Consider the following 15481-nt stretch of genomic DNA (forward strand, 5'->3'; position numbering starts at 1 on the left):
ATTTATTGTAAGGGGTTTCATAACTAATTATTGTAGCTAGCACAGTAGGCCTGAAACTTACTTTTTTTTCCACAACTTTTCAAATAAAAAAAAAACATTTAATGTTTCAGTTGTACAAAAACATGAACAGAAAAATTAACGAAAAAAGAACAATGTTGAAAGACCTTTAGGACTATTGATAAGGACCATTTTAAAAGGATAGAAGAAAGTCTGGCTCCTCTGAAATACGTAAAACAAGTGATGAGCGGCCCAAAGCATAAGCAAACCTAGCTACTGCTTTGAGCCTTCAGGCCAGCAGGGGTCCTCAAGAGCTTCTAAACTAATATACAGTATGCAGATATATTCTACATCTAAATAGAGTTACTTTAAATTAAATCTATCTTAAAGTTCTTCAACAGTAAGAATTTTAATTGATTTACAATTCAAGGAAAAATGCAAAGAAAGAAACATTAATGGTTTGAAAGTTGATGTCAACAACATATTTTAATTATTTCTGCTGCATGTGTCCATGCTGGTGTCACATTTCATAGGCAGTTTAACTGCAAGATTTTCAATAAATAACAATGTTGGTACATCCTTGCTGACTGTACTTAGTCCGGTTCACTTGCTGTTCACCAGACAGGACAAATTTAAAAAACCTTCTCTCTGTAATGTATTTACTGCTATGTATTCAATAAAGAATGCGAACTGGAATTGGGGCACCAAGTGAAATGCCAATGAGGGCCCCATACAACCATGGAGTGGCTCTGCTTAATCCTCAGCAGAGATTCCCATGAAGTCTACATGGTGATAAGTGTACAGAGATTGTTAAAACAGTTGCTAGGAGGAGATGCTGCGGGAAAACGTGCGCAGAATGTGATCTGAACTGATCTATTAATGGAAATGGAAATATCAAAGGTCCACCTTTCTTATCAACTTGCACTGAAGCAACTACAGTTGATCTGAAAATGCTAAAAGCAACTGGAGTTCATTAATTTAGACATGTTGAGTACAGCTTGCATGCTGACAAAAGCAGTTTTAGGTCTAGGTAGGTCTATAGATGCTGAACAGTTAGATTATCCTTCAGCTTGAACAGTTTTAAAGCAGTTAATGTTATGCATTTAGCTGAATTTGGGTTTCAAACCATCACCTAAAATGGAATCTATAAAATAAAATATTTTTAAAACTAATTTAGCAACATTTCATGCTGCGGTTTGGTTCCTTCTGTGCAATGAATTAAATGTGTTTCCAAACTCAGTTATTTATACAAAATAATTTGGATTTTAGTGTTGGTTTTGTTGCTATATTCTAGCAGAGATGTTTTCATGACCACCTGACAGAGCCTCTGGTGAAGCAGGAAGACTCTAGACTCATGTGAGAAATTCTGAAGATCCAGTCTGAAGCCTTTTGGACCAAGAAAGCAAATGTTGTGCTTGTGACAGAAGAGCCTCAAGGCTTTCTCCATGGCCAGATGCATTATTTATCTCACCAACACAAATATTAATGAAACTCTCCCAGCCTTCTGTTGTCCTGGCCGCATTGCAGTTCTTTTTTTACATTGGTTGAATGCTGAAAGCAGTGTTTAGCTTTGTTTCTGTGGTGTTTATACGTTGTTTTAGATTCACGCTGTGTGAGACAATACCGCAAACTGCAGCTGATGTTGCTCATGTGTGTTTTATAGAGCCTGGTGCCTGTTTCTTCATCTTTTAGAGCTGTCAGAGACCCAAAAAGATGTGTAACTAGATGTGTACATAGTTCTGTCTTTCAGCGGGTGAGTGTATGATTTTTACAGAGGGCCTTATCTGATGTTGTGTTTCTTATCTCATGAAGGTGGACGGTGATATTCCTACAAGAGTGAAGAGAAGTGCCCATGAGCTGATCCTGGACTTCATCAGATCCAGACCTCCTCTTAAACCTGTGAGTGGATCCAATCCATAATCCCATGAAAGGTGCTTTGTATAAATATTCACACTCCTTAAATTCTTTTTAAAATATTTCCTGTTGAAACCACAAACCTCTGTGTATTTTATTGGGATTTTGTTTGATAAAACAACACAATGAAGGGGTGAAGAAAAAATGATACAAAATACTTTTAAATGAAAATCCAAAGAGTTTGGTGATCATTTGTTCCCCGTCTTTCTGGGCCAGTACTTTGTAGAACCACCTGCAATTGCAGGTTTTTTGGTACGTGTATCTACATGTTTGCAGATCTAGAGACTGAATTTTTTACTTCTCTAAAAGTTAGCTGAAAATCAGTCAGATCCGATGGAAATTGCTTGTGATCATTGGTTTTTTAAGTATCACCACGGATTCTCCTTTGGATTTAGGCCTGGGCTTTGACTAGGCCATTCTAACGCATGAATATGCTTTGGTCTGAACCATTCCACTGTATCAATGACTGTATGTGTATGGTCGTTGTTCTGCAGGAAGATGAACCTTGTCCCAATCTTACGTCTAACACATGTTCTTCCAGCATTGTCTTGTTTTTAGGCTTCTTCTATCTTCATATGAAGTCTGACCAGCTTCCCTGTCCCTGCTGAAGAAAACCATCCCCACAGTGTGATGCTGCCACCATCATGTTTTGTTGTGGGGATGGTATATTTAGGGTAATGTGTGGTGTTAGACTCCTTGCTACGAAGCATTTTCTATGTTAGCCAAAATGTTAAATGTTGGTCTGTCCAGAACATCTTCTGCCACATGTTTTCTGTGCCCCACTGTGGCTTGTTGCGAACTGCAAACAGGACTTTCATTTATTTTCTTTCAACAATAGCTTTTTTTTCTTGCCCCTACTCCTGAGCTGTGAATCTCTGCAGCTCCTCCAGAGTTACAGAGGCTTAGTTTGTAGCATTTTGCATGTATAAATAAAAGTGGAATTTTGGTTGCCTTTGACCTTTGAGTTATCCTCTCCACTCCTAGCTGTTCACTTTAGGTGGATGACTATGTCCTTGTAGGTTTGGAGTTATGCCGTACTCTTTTTGATTCAGATTATGGATTGAACAGAGCTCTGTGAGATGTTTAAAGTTTGAGATATTGTTTTAAAATGTAACCCTGCTTTAAATTTCTCCCTGACCTGTCTGCTGTGTTCCTTGGTCTTCTCGATGCTCTTTGTTCTCTAATGATCTCTAAGGAACCTCTGAGACCCTCACAGAACAGCTGGATTTATAATGAGATTAAATTTCACACAGGTGAAATCTATTTACTAATGAAATGATTCCTGAATGCAATTTGTTGCACTGAATTTCATTCAGGGGTGTCAGAATAAAGGTTGCTGAATACAAATGCATGCATGTTATGGTACTTGGGTGTTAGGTTTTGGTTCTCATTTGTTTTGTTTGTCTTATTCTCGCCATATTCTATACATTTATCTATGTTCTTTAGTGTCAGTTAAGTTCTTGCCTTATTAGTTATTATTTTTGAGTCTCTTAGTGTTTCTTGTTTTCTTTTCCCCAGTGTATTCTAGTTTATTCCAATTAGAGTAGCATTTGTCTTTTCTCCTGGGTTTAGTGTTTCTTGTGTCTCTGTTCAGCATCTTGGTGTTAATTCGTCTCCCTTCCTCAGTCTTCCTGCCTCCTACCTCAGCTGCTCCACGTTATCTTCTGATCAACACACCGGCATCCTACATCATTCTCCACATCTCCCTCGGTATATAAGTTCTCTGGTTCCCATTATTCTCTGCTGGATCCCACAGTGAACAAGCCAGTATTTTCCCATAATTTTCCCAGTCGTTGTGCCTGTACCTGTGCTGTGTTCCTCGTCCCGTTTTCCTTGTGCCTCCTGTAGGTTCTCTGTCATTGTTAAACAAACTTTATTATGTTCATGCAACACTCCTGTCTGCACCTCAGTCCAATTCCAAATCCCCAACCCATGACAATGCCACACCTTAACAGGTTTCTATTTGCAAAAGCTGTTGGAAACCACTCCACAATTATGACATACTTTATGTATGTCTGTTACATAAAATCCCCCAAAAATATTGAACTAGTTTGTGGTTGTAACAAAGGTAAATATGAAATAGTTTAAAGGGTGTGAATGCTTTTGCAAGGCACTGTAGAAAGATGAGACAGCTTCGCCTTGCAGGACATGGAGACGTTTGCCTTGTGTTTGTTTCTATGTGGATGAGCAGATATAGTGAAATATTTTCTCCTGGTCAGGTTTCAGAACGCAGCCTTCCTCCTCCTCCTCCACAGCAGCAGTCCCTTCATGACCGGGTTCTGGCAGAGATCAAGCAAGAGAGGAAGCTTAGGCCTGTGGTACCACACACTGCCAGACGTAAGGCCAAAGCTTTTATATGTTTACCTTCATAATAATTATTAAAAATTAAAATATTAGTTACTATTAATGTTCTACCGTAATTATCTGATGTTGATAAAGATAACAATTCTGTATCAGGATGACAATGCACCAATACACACAGCAAGACTGGTGAAAGATTGGTTTGATGAACATGAAAGTGAAGTTGAACATCTCCCATGGCCTGCACAGTCACCAGATCTAAATATTATTGAGCCACTTTGGGGTGTTTTGGAGGAGCGAGTCAGGAAACGTTTTCCTCCACCAGTATCACGTAGTGACCTGGCCACTATCCTGCAAGAAGAATGGCTTAAAATCCCTCTGACCACTGTGCAGGACTTGTATATGTCATTCCCAAGATGAATTGATGCTGTATTGGTGTTTCAGTTTCATTGTCCAACCCCTCTATCTATCTATCTATCTATCTATCTATCTATCTATCTATCTATCTATCTATCTATCTATCTATCTATCTATCTATCTATCTATCTATCTATCTATCTATCTATCTATCTATCTATCTATCTATCTATCTATCTATCTATCTATCTATCTATCTATCTATCTATCTATCTATCTATCTATCTATCTATCTATCATCAAAAAAGTGGGACAGCTTCGCCGAACACGTTGTTTGACCTTTCACGGTGTCCGTAGATCTCCTGCGGCGCAAGCACGGCGCGCTGGTTACGAGCGCTGAACAAGCACGCGCCTTTTTTGCCGCGTGAGCGGCGAGCAGACGGTGTGGAAACCGTATCTGGAAACCAAATACTGGAAAAATAAATCTTTCCAGACCGGCTTTCTGCTCTGGTTGACTATGACACTCTGGGTTTTAATTGGTTTGATTATTTAGATATTGTTTCTGCTTCCTTGTTGGTTTCTTACCCTGTTTTATTTTATTACCTTGTTATACAGAGCAAAGTTTCTTTATAATTTGCCTTTGCAGCACTTTGGTGCAACTGTGTTTATATTTAAATCTGCTCTCTAAATTAATAAATGAAAAAAAACAATGATCTACCTCAGATTTCAGAGTTACAGATGGTCGGACTAAAGCGAAAATTGATATAAATGTTTTGGATGAAAAGAAAAAGAGAAATGCATTCAGTGTTTGTGACTGACTACTTAAAAATGCAGCGACTGTAATTGCTTTGATGTCTCTGAGTTGCTGTTGAGTATCAAATGCTGAAATTGCAGATAAAGCACATCTGAGCTTCCTCGCCCTCAGATCTGAGTGCTCCTGACTTTGTTCTTCCCTGATGCTGTTTTTGTTCCTCTTCTCTCAGCATTCGGCTCGCTGCCCTGTCTGGCTCAGCCGTGTCCTTGCAATGTCAAATCTACGTCATGCATAGATCTGTCTGTGTCGGAGCCTCGGCCGCCGTCCCGGCCTCGCCTCCTGCTCAAGGCCCCGACGCTGGCTGAGATGGAGGAGATGAACATCTCTGAGGTGAAAAAGACCCACTAGGAATCACTCGTTTTTAACTATGTTTTTCACTTCTGCAAACTGTTTCCTGCATTGGTGGGTTGGTGACTTTCTTCCATGCACAGAGATGAATCCTCTGTTGTTTTGCACAAAAAGGGAAATTTGATATTTTTTAATACAGCTTTAGTTAGTTCTAAAATATTTCTACCGCTTCTTCCATAGTGGGTAGTTCTAAAATATCAAAACTTTAAAATGTAGGATTGCACAGACATCCTCAACGTCAGGACTAAAGGTTATCTAAAAAAGTCTTAACGTTCATTTTCTTTTTTGCCTCACTTACGCATGACTTACATGTAGTCGATGTACTTTGAATGCTGGAGGAGCTATGTTGGATGTTATTTTATCAAATATTTGTGAAAGTCTGCACCAGAAGGCTTTAAAACAGTTTTCTTTATGCTGCTCTTCGTAATCTGATGAAGATAAATCACATGTAATTGTCATAGGAAATAAAGAGTAAAGAAGGGTTGACGACTGCTGATTTAATAGGTTGTTTTGTTACTTGATTATAAGTTCAAATTGCATTATGAGTCAAAAGAAAGTAAAGGCCCATAAGTGTGCTTTATTATTAAAAAATACAGCTAAGGATTAATTAAAATATTTAGATGTTTTTTATACATGAGACATTTACAGATTTTTGTAGGAAGTCAAATAAAATCCCAGGCGAAAAATACAAATATTAAATTTGGACCCTGTAGTTATTAGTTGTTAAAACAGTTTGGCTTAAATGAGAAACAGTTTTCATTTTTACTCAAAGGCTAAATGTCACTCTGCGCTGTTCAGATCTGGCTGAAGAAAACACTTTTCACATCTATCACCGAAAACAGGTCCGCAGGAGCCGGACGGATCAACCCTAGAAACGCTAAATTTATGATGCGGCATTTCGGTCGTAGACTGCATTAGATCTTAATTTTACCTGAATGATAATTTAAGTTTGACCTCTGTAGAAATATCTGACCTGAAAATAATTTGGACATTTTTTCAAATATTGCTATGTAATGATTTCCATCCTTCCTTCTTAAACCCGGCAGGAAGAGGAGTCTCCGGACAACGGGGAGATGAGGAGGACAGAGAGCTCTCCGACGCCGCTGAAAAGAGATCGGTCCTTCTCAGAGCAGGACCTCGCCTTCCTCCGCAGAGACATCCTCCCCTCGCTGTCGGAGTCAGCCCAGCTGGGTGAGACTGTCAGACCGAGGGACGTGAGGCTGCGTTCCAGAACGTTGACCGGCGCCGGGCCGCCTCCTCATCACCGAGGTCCGATGGATTTTCTCACACTGAACATCTTTAGATCAATTTAGGTTCTTAGGCTCAGGGGATACATTTCAAACAGTCAGATTACCAGAAAAATCTGTTTTCCTTTAGTATTTACATTTTTCTTTCTGTGATCAATGCTCCTGCTGTCTGTAGAACATCTGAATACATGCCACCTGAACGTGCACAGGACTGAAAATGAACTTCAGTTCACTGAAAAGTATTCACACCCAGCAATCCTTTCACATTCTGTCAGATTACAACCACCATCCTCAATGTATAGAGCATAATTGTAAATGGTATACAGCTTGTCTGAAATTGTAACTTGCATTAGTTTTCTGTCTCTTTTACTTCAACTCCTCTCATTTGCCTTCAGAAGTCACCTAATTCGAGATTACAGTGCACCTAATTTAATCCCATTATGAATCCCGCTGCTGAAGACCTCAGAGGTTTGTTGGAAAACATTGGTGAACAAATACCATCACAAAGACCATGTTCAAGCTTTGAATATCTCACAGACCAGTCCATCATCTGAAAATGGAAAGCTGTGGAAAGTGAGCTGTGGAAGTCTATGGTTTAGAAAGGGTCTGGCAGTTGTGGTGTCAGATGCTTTCGGAGCTACAGACTTCAGGTCAGGTTGGAAAATCTGTTGACAAGACAGTTATTAGTCCTGCACTTCACAAAGTCTGGTCTCTGTGATGCTGCTTGCTACAGGATGCTAAATGTAGGGGGTACGAGGACACGAGGAAGGAGGTGCTCTGGTCAGATGAAACCAAAATTAAGTGTTTTTGGCTTTCATACAAAATGCTATGTCACAAAAAGCTAACTTTGCACATCATGCTGAATGTTCTATCCACATGGGGAAACATGGTCATGGCAGCATCATGCTGTGGGGATGCTTGTCTTCAGTAGGGACAAGAAAAAGGCTCAGGAAGATGGTTGTACCTAAAAACAGGACAATCCTGGAAGAAAACCTGTTAGAGGCTGCAGACTTGAGGCTGGGGTGAAGGTTCACCTTCCAGCAGAATTAGGAACCTAAATATAGTGACAGACCTACAATGGATTGGTTCAGATCAAAGCACATTCGTGTGTTAAAACAGCAGACTCAAAGTCCAGACCTAAATCCAATGGAGAATCTGTGGTAAGACTTAAAAAATGATGTTTACTGAAGCTCTCCATCCATTCTGACTCAGCTTCATCCATTTTGAAAAGAAAACACATCTACCTGTAACTGTAGCTGAAGGTGCTTAATTCAGGGAGGCTGAATACTGATTAACGGGATGCTTATTAGAATTTTATCAGTAAAACGTTTTGAAAGTGACATACTATAATTTTTTTTACCATTATACACTGCTTTGTGTATAATTCACTTAAAATCCTAATAATATATCTGACGGGTTGGGGCTGTGATGTGGCAAGTGAAAAAGTGTAAGGAGTATGAATACTTTTGCAAGATATAGTTAGAAACTCAAGTCTTTTTGGGTCTCAGTCAAAGCCGTTCTGAGATATGCAGTAATTAAACCCTCCTGTCTGCATCTTAACACACATCTGAAGTTTGTTTGGGAGGTGTGGTCCATTAGTTTGGCTGAAAGATGATTAGGAAACGCTGCTGCAGTTTTAATTGTCCTCCTCTAGAGGGAGACAAAGCATCAGAGAGCAGAACCACGAGGAGCAGATCTGTATCTAGGTGGTTGTGATAATTCTGCAGTCTAAGGAGGCAAAATAAAAACATTAACCACCGTTTAAATGCTGTGAGAAGTAACCCATTAGATGATAGCATACGAATGTCCAAAGATTTGCTTCAGAATAAATCTGAGATTATCACATTTAAATGTTTTCCTGTCAGTTCAAAATGACTTAAATGTGCTTTAGCGCCACTAGTAGCGGTAAATTTTTCCAAACATTCATATTTTTCTTCCTTGGTGGGGAGGGAAAAGTGCAGCAGTATGGAAAGCTGTTTTGGATATTAATCGGCACCAATGAGGGACTCTGTCCTTGGATTTTGACTTTGAGGTTTTATGACAAAGGGGACATTTGTCACCTTCGGACAAAAAAACCTAACCGTTTTCATTAGGTTGCATATAGATATTTAACAACTCAAGATGAACACCGGAGCAGTACTGTGGTACAACATTTATTATAAGAGAAAGTTCAAATTATTTCATGATGAACTGAGATATGAGAAAATACTAAAATTATTAGATGTGATTTTAACACTTTATAAAACGTTTTCATTTATGATTCACATATTTATCTGTCTATTTACATGTTTAAATGCACATTTTAAACACTTTTAATGTATTTCTTGCTGTTATATTTGAACACCAGGTGGCACTTATTAAACCTCTGTTTAGTAAGAGTGGAGGGGTGGTAAATAAACAGCAGGTGGCACTTTCAATGGCATTCATCTAGAAAATTTTCCAATCAAAACTGCAGGATTAATGTCCAAAACAATTTTCCATGTAGCAGCCATATTTCAACCAGTTGACTAGCAGTGTGCGGCAACATGTTGGGGAGGGGCAGCTCTGTGTTACTCCAAACAGTCACCAATCTGTCATCTCTTCAAACAGACTTTAGTTTTTATTCTGTTCTGAAACTGGAACTTTTTAAAACCTTGGTAACCAGCCCATGACTAAACCCAACAACTCACTGACTTTACTTCAAACATCACTCTTTGTTTGCTCTGTTTCTAACCTAGGTGAAGAAATTATGTTGCTGCTGCTTCCATTCTCTGCTTCAAGCACAAAAGTTATTAAATTACTCTTATCTCACTGAAATAAGAGCCTTTTATTCCAAGCTGGTGCAGCACCCACTGACAGGGATCCAGATGAGCCCTAAAGCTGTTAAGACATGTGATGGATTGTAATTAGATATAAAGATGTGCTGATAAAGTCAGATTGGGTGATGGAAGGGAGAAACAAAAGCTTCTGCTGCTTGAAACCCAGCGAGGGATGAGTTTGATGGCAGTGATTCGTGCATTAACAGCCTTGCTGTCTGTGTGCGGGGCGGAGTGTTTGAAAAACGATACTTGTTTTGGTCCACTCTCAGCCTCTGCAGAGCTGCAATGCTATCCACATGCATTAGACAGAGTTGGGTTGAAGCCATGATTGAGGCTCATCATGTAGTACATAACTCTGCCAACAGGGGGCTCTTATTCTTAAGCTGTTGCTGTGTAGGGATGTAAGCCTGTAAGCTGCAGCTGTCATCAGCAGCTGATCCAAATTATGTGTACAGTTGATGTTTACTGGCCTGTTTCAGACATCTTCTCAGCCTGTTCACTTTCCATTAGAGGTAAATTGACGCTCTGCATCTGCAGGAGCAGGGAGGTGCCCAGTGTGTGGTCTGCACACCACTCACAGTGATCTAAGTTACAGATGTAACAGCGTGATCCAAATCTCCCTCCTGAAACCAGATTAATAATACACGAGATCGACAAGCGCTGTAAGGGTCTGAGATCTGAGACGGAGCTGAATGAAAGAGGCTGATGGATAATTCATGGACTCATTAGGCTGGGATTTGTGGCTTCCCTCATTCCCTCTCAGCTGTGCTCATTTGATCCCCCTGTATTTTATTCATTGTTTCCTCTCACTGATTTTTAATCTGTTTCCACAAACCCAGCTTCCTTCCCCATTCACGGCTGGGTGCCTCCTTCTCCCGCTCGCCTTTCTCTGAGTTCGGTCGATGAGGTCACAGAGTGTCCCGAGACAACATCGGACTCCAGAAACGGAGACCAGTGGATGGTGAGATAAAATCACAGCAGCCACAGATATAGTGGACATGAGACACTGGAAAGATTTCTATTCAATATTAAGTCCTTTAAACCTAATTTTCCTGAATAAGTGACAAGATAAAGATCATTTGAAATGGTTAAAACCCCTGGAAGGATGTTGCTGTTGGGTTTCGTTCAACTGATGGTTCCGGAGCTATGAACATCCATCCATCCATTTTGGGTCTGCCATAGGTTCCTCCTATAGAAGAGAACCAAAGGGCATCATGATCAGATGTTCAAGCGAAATCAGCTGACGCATGCTGATGTGTCTCCCCTGGCTTAGCTCTTTTTTCATCACAATATGCTAAAGAAACACTCCGATCACTTGAGATGAAGTCCCCAGGGACCCTTACTCCTGAAAAGGACACCAAGGTGGTGTCAGTCTCTGCCTCAAGGTAAGGAGTTTGAGTATCTTGGTGTCTTGTTCACCAGTGAAAGAAGGATGGACCAGGAGATCGATGGATGGATTGATTGATTAGATCCTGTTCTGCAGTGATTCAGGCACCATGTTGCTGAAGAACAATCAAAGCTCTTGACTTACCAGACTTTTTTTGTGCCAACCCTCACCTATAGTCAGGACTGAAAGAACACTTTGTAGGTCGGCTGGGCACAGTGTTGGAGATAGGGAAGAAACCCCAGGGTATCAATCCCCCTCCTTGAGCCACCACCTTAATGTGGTGGAGGGGTTTGAGTGCTTGAATGATCCTAGAGGCTATGTTGTCTGGGGGTTAAATGCCCCTGGTAGGGTCTCCTATGGCAAGCAGGCTCTAGGTGATGGGTCAGACAAAGAGAGGTTCAAGACACCCTCATGAGGACCATTATGTCAAGGCACGTGACGTTGTCCAGTACGGTGGAGCCGGGGTCCCACCCTGGAGCCAGGCCTGGGAGCGCCTGGTGGCTGGGTCGCTCCTCGCGAGACCCGGCTGGGCCAAGCCCAAACGAGAGACGCTTGGCCATTCCCCAGTGGGCTCACCACCTGCAGAGGGAACCGTGATGGACCGGTACAAAGAAGATTGGGCACCGGACAAAGGTGGAGACCCCGGCGGCCCGATCCCCGGATGCTTAGGCGGATGCTTAGGCTGGCTCTGGTCTGGTTCGGGGACCAGTGGATTTCGTGTCTTCTTTTTGCAGATGACGTGGTCCTGCTGGCCTCCTATAGCCAAGACCTGCAGCATGCTCTGGGGCGGTTCGCAGCCGAGTGTGAAGCGGTTGGGATGAACATCAGCTCCTCACGAGTGGGGGAAGAATGGAGCGGGAGATCGATGTTCGGTCCGTTGTGGTGAAGAGAGAGCGGAGCCGAAAAGCAAAGCTCTCGATTTACCGGTCGGTCTACGTTCCTACCCTCACCTATGGCCATGAACTTTGGGTCATGACCGAAAGAACGAGATCCCGGATACAAGCGGCTGAAATGAGCTTCCTCCGTAGGGTGGCCGGGCACTCCCTTAGAGATAGGGTGAGGAGCTCAGCCATCCGGGAGGGGCTCGGAGTAGAGCCGCTGCTCCTCCACATCGAGAGGAGCCTGTTGAGGTGGCCCGGGCATCTATACCGGATGCCTCCAGGACGCCTTCCTCAGGAGGTGTTCCAGGCACGTCCCACCGGGAGGAGGCCCAGGGGACGGCCCAGGACACGCTGGAGGGACTATGTCTCTCGGCTGGCCTGGGAACGCCTTGGGCTCCACCCGGAGGAGCTGGAGGAGGTGTCAGGGGAGAGGGACGTCTGCTGACTCTGCTGCCCCCGTGACCCGGTCCTGGATAAAGCGGAAGACGATGAGTATGAGTATGAGTACGGGTCGGCAGGGCACAGTGTTGGAGATAGGGAAGAAACCCCAGGGTATCAATCCCCGTTGGACTGAGAACATCTTGGAATGTCCCAGGATGAGCATAAACGTTTCCCTGGGTAGAGAGATGTCTAGATTTTCTCAGACTGATGAATGGACGGGCAGGCAAACTTTTTTTGTTGAATTTTTTGCTGACTTGTTTCCATTGTTTTTTTTTAAATCCTGTATTTAGTGTTCAGTAGATTGAGTGGGCAGCCGGACTGATGGGTTTTCCTCCTTCTTTGTTCAGGAGGAGTTCAGCCACCCCGTTGAGAGTCTGGCCTTAACATTGGATGAGATCATCAACGTGCGTCGAGTTCTCGTCAAAGCAGATATGGAGAAATATCTTCAGAGCAAAGAACTCTACAGTAACCTGAAGAGAGGAAAGGTAACTTGTAGTTTTGGTTTCCTTGTTGTTGTTGTCTCTGTTGTGTTTCTGTCAGTAACTCTGCATCTGATTTCTCAGGTTTGCTGCTGCTGCAGAGTGAAATTTCCTCTCTTCTCATGGCCGTCTACATGCCTGCTGTGCAAAAGGTTGCCAAGACAAGTTTGCCCTGACTTTCTAGGCATTTTTTGAATATTTCTTTCCTCCTTATTTTTATTTTAAATGCTAAATTGTGTTTAAATTGCATATTAGACACTGAATGCCTGAAGTTTCTCAAAACATCACACTGTTTTTCACACTTTAAATGTTTTACGTTCAGTAAATTCAGTGATACAACTGAAAGCTATGGTGCTTTCAAAATTACATGATGAAATATGTAATATGTTGCAGTTTACGTTTGAATTTTCCACAGTGTTGACATAAAACAAGGAATTTACGGAAGGTTTTTTTAAACCTAAAAGTGTCTTCCTGTAGTGTTTCAACTGGAACTGAGAAAGTCACAAATTGTGTATTAAGTTAATTAGATCCCTGATTAAAAAAAATAAAAGCACCATAGTTTCTTTTTCCTTTTTTATTTTTTTTGTATGACACCATAGTTTCTGCAGCTAGATGGGTCCATGAACCTTTGTGTTCATTCATGGATGTGAAATAAAATTTTGGAAAAGGTGTCAGTTTGGTTTTCTGATTTGTATGAATTAATGAAAAAAACCCAGAAATGGATTTATTTTGCTGTAAAAAAAAACAGTATTTGGTTCGTTCTGTGGTTTTCCATTTCAAAATAATACAAGAAAAAACAAATAATGAGGCGTTTTTTAAGTTTTTTTGTTTTAAAATGAATCTGTCCCCCTTCTGTCTGTATATTATTACTCTATGAGGCGCTGTTGCTTCAACATGGGATGTGTGCTTGCCTTAGCAGACTCTCCTCACCAGTCTGCTTTCCATTAACCCTAATCTTATAGGACTCATACCTAAACCTAAAGATCTCTATGGAAACACTATATGGTGAAATGCACACAGCGTGCCCATGGTGTAACATCGGTGCTGTGTGACCAGGGGAACAGAATTTTGCACAAGTTCTGCAATCAAATCAGGGTTCAAGTGCAGCCATTGCTAGTATCTGGCTCTGCCAACATGTCCTAAATAGTGAATTAACAAAATATAAAATATGTCTTTCTTTTAACTATTAAAATTAGAAAACTGCAGCCTTTTTTATTTTGGGAATTGTTGTTCTTCTAATTTAATTAGAAAAAAAAACTTAAAAACGCCTCATAATCAGTTTTTCTTCTCATATTATTTTGAAACGGAAAAACCAAAGAACCAATCATACACAGATTTTTTAAAACAAAGTAAAGCCATTTCTTTTTTTTTTCTTTAATTTATACGAATCAGGAAGCCAAACTGACACCCTTTCCTGAATTTGATTTCACTTCCAAAAATAGAATAATGTATGAACGCAAAAGTACAAGGAGCTAGATCTCACACGTTTGGAATGCGAAACACAAGAAATTGTAACTATTTATGATTTGAAATGAAACAGAAATTGAACTGATTTGTTTTTGTTTCTCTTGCAGGTCAGTTTGCAGCTCCTGCAGTGCAAAGGTAACTTTAGACAAATAACATTTCTTTTATTCTATGATGTAAGACTGTGTCGCTCTGTCTATTGTGATATGTGTTTTATAATTTTATAATTTTTTATTGCTTATTTTCATGATAAAAATGGGCTGCAGGGTGGCGCAGTTGGTAGCACTGTTGCCTTGCAGCAAGAAGGTCAAGGGTCCGACTACCAGCTGGGGGTCTTTCTGCATGGAGTTTGCGTGTTCTCCCCGTGCATGTATGGGTTCTCACCGGGTACTCCTGCTTCCTCCCACAATCTGAAAACATGACGGTTAGGTTAATTGGTCTCTCTAAATTGCCCTTAGGTGTAATTGAGTGTGTGTGGTTGTTTGTCCTGTATGTCTCTGTGTTGCCCTGCGATGGATTGGTGACCTGTCCAGGGTGTACCCTGCTGGGGATAGGCACCAGCTCCTCCGTGACCCACTATGGAATAAGCGATATAGAAGATGAATGTATGAATGAATGAATAATAAATACACCAAAAGTGGTTTTTTTCTCACTTAAAGCAAACAATTGTGTTTTTTAGATTGGGTTTATCAGAATCAGCTTTATTCGCCAGGTTTGTGCACACAAACAAGGAATTTGACTTCAGGTCCACTTTGCTCTCAATAAGGAAATTTTAAATATAAATATATAAAAAGGGAAATAAAAACTTTTTTGTGAATATACTGTGTATATATACAGAGGTAATTAATGCAAATATGCATGTTATTGACTGTGTTCATCATAGAGACACCCTGGGGATAGAAACTGTCTTTGTAGTGGCGACCAGAAGATAAAAGTCTAAACAGATTGTCTCCAGGTTATGTGGGGTCTGCAGAGATGTTAGCTGCCCCTTTCCTGACTCTAGACGTGTACAAGTCCTTGAAGGAAGTAAGACCACCCCTGACAAACCTCTCT

The 15481-nt window shown here is 41.0% G+C and overlaps 1 protein-coding gene across 1 annotated transcript in view; it reads left to right on the forward strand.

The window, feature by feature from the left end:
• Positions 1 to 15481, forward strand: part of spire2 (spire-type actin nucleation factor 2) — a 55820-nt gene that overhangs the window by 29486 nt on the left and 10853 nt on the right. The window contains exons 6-13 of the mRNA XM_047352582.1: positions 1810 to 1896; positions 4131 to 4248; positions 5553 to 5713; positions 6778 to 7000; positions 10616 to 10737; positions 12833 to 12970; positions 13049 to 13116; positions 14539 to 14566. Coding sequence (XP_047208538.1) covers positions 1810 to 1896; positions 4131 to 4248; positions 5553 to 5713; positions 6778 to 7000; positions 10616 to 10737; positions 12833 to 12970; positions 13049 to 13116; positions 14539 to 14566 — 945 coding nt within the window. The remainder of the gene's footprint in view (positions 1 to 1809; positions 1897 to 4130; positions 4249 to 5552; positions 5714 to 6777; positions 7001 to 10615; positions 10738 to 12832; positions 12971 to 13048; positions 13117 to 14538; positions 14567 to 15481) is intronic.

The sequence above is a fragment of the Girardinichthys multiradiatus genome, chromosome 2, assembly GCF_021462225.1.
Source record: "Girardinichthys multiradiatus isolate DD_20200921_A chromosome 2, DD_fGirMul_XY1, whole genome shotgun sequence".
NCBI classification, from domain to species: domain Eukaryota; kingdom Metazoa; phylum Chordata; class Actinopteri; order Cyprinodontiformes; family Goodeidae; genus Girardinichthys; species Girardinichthys multiradiatus.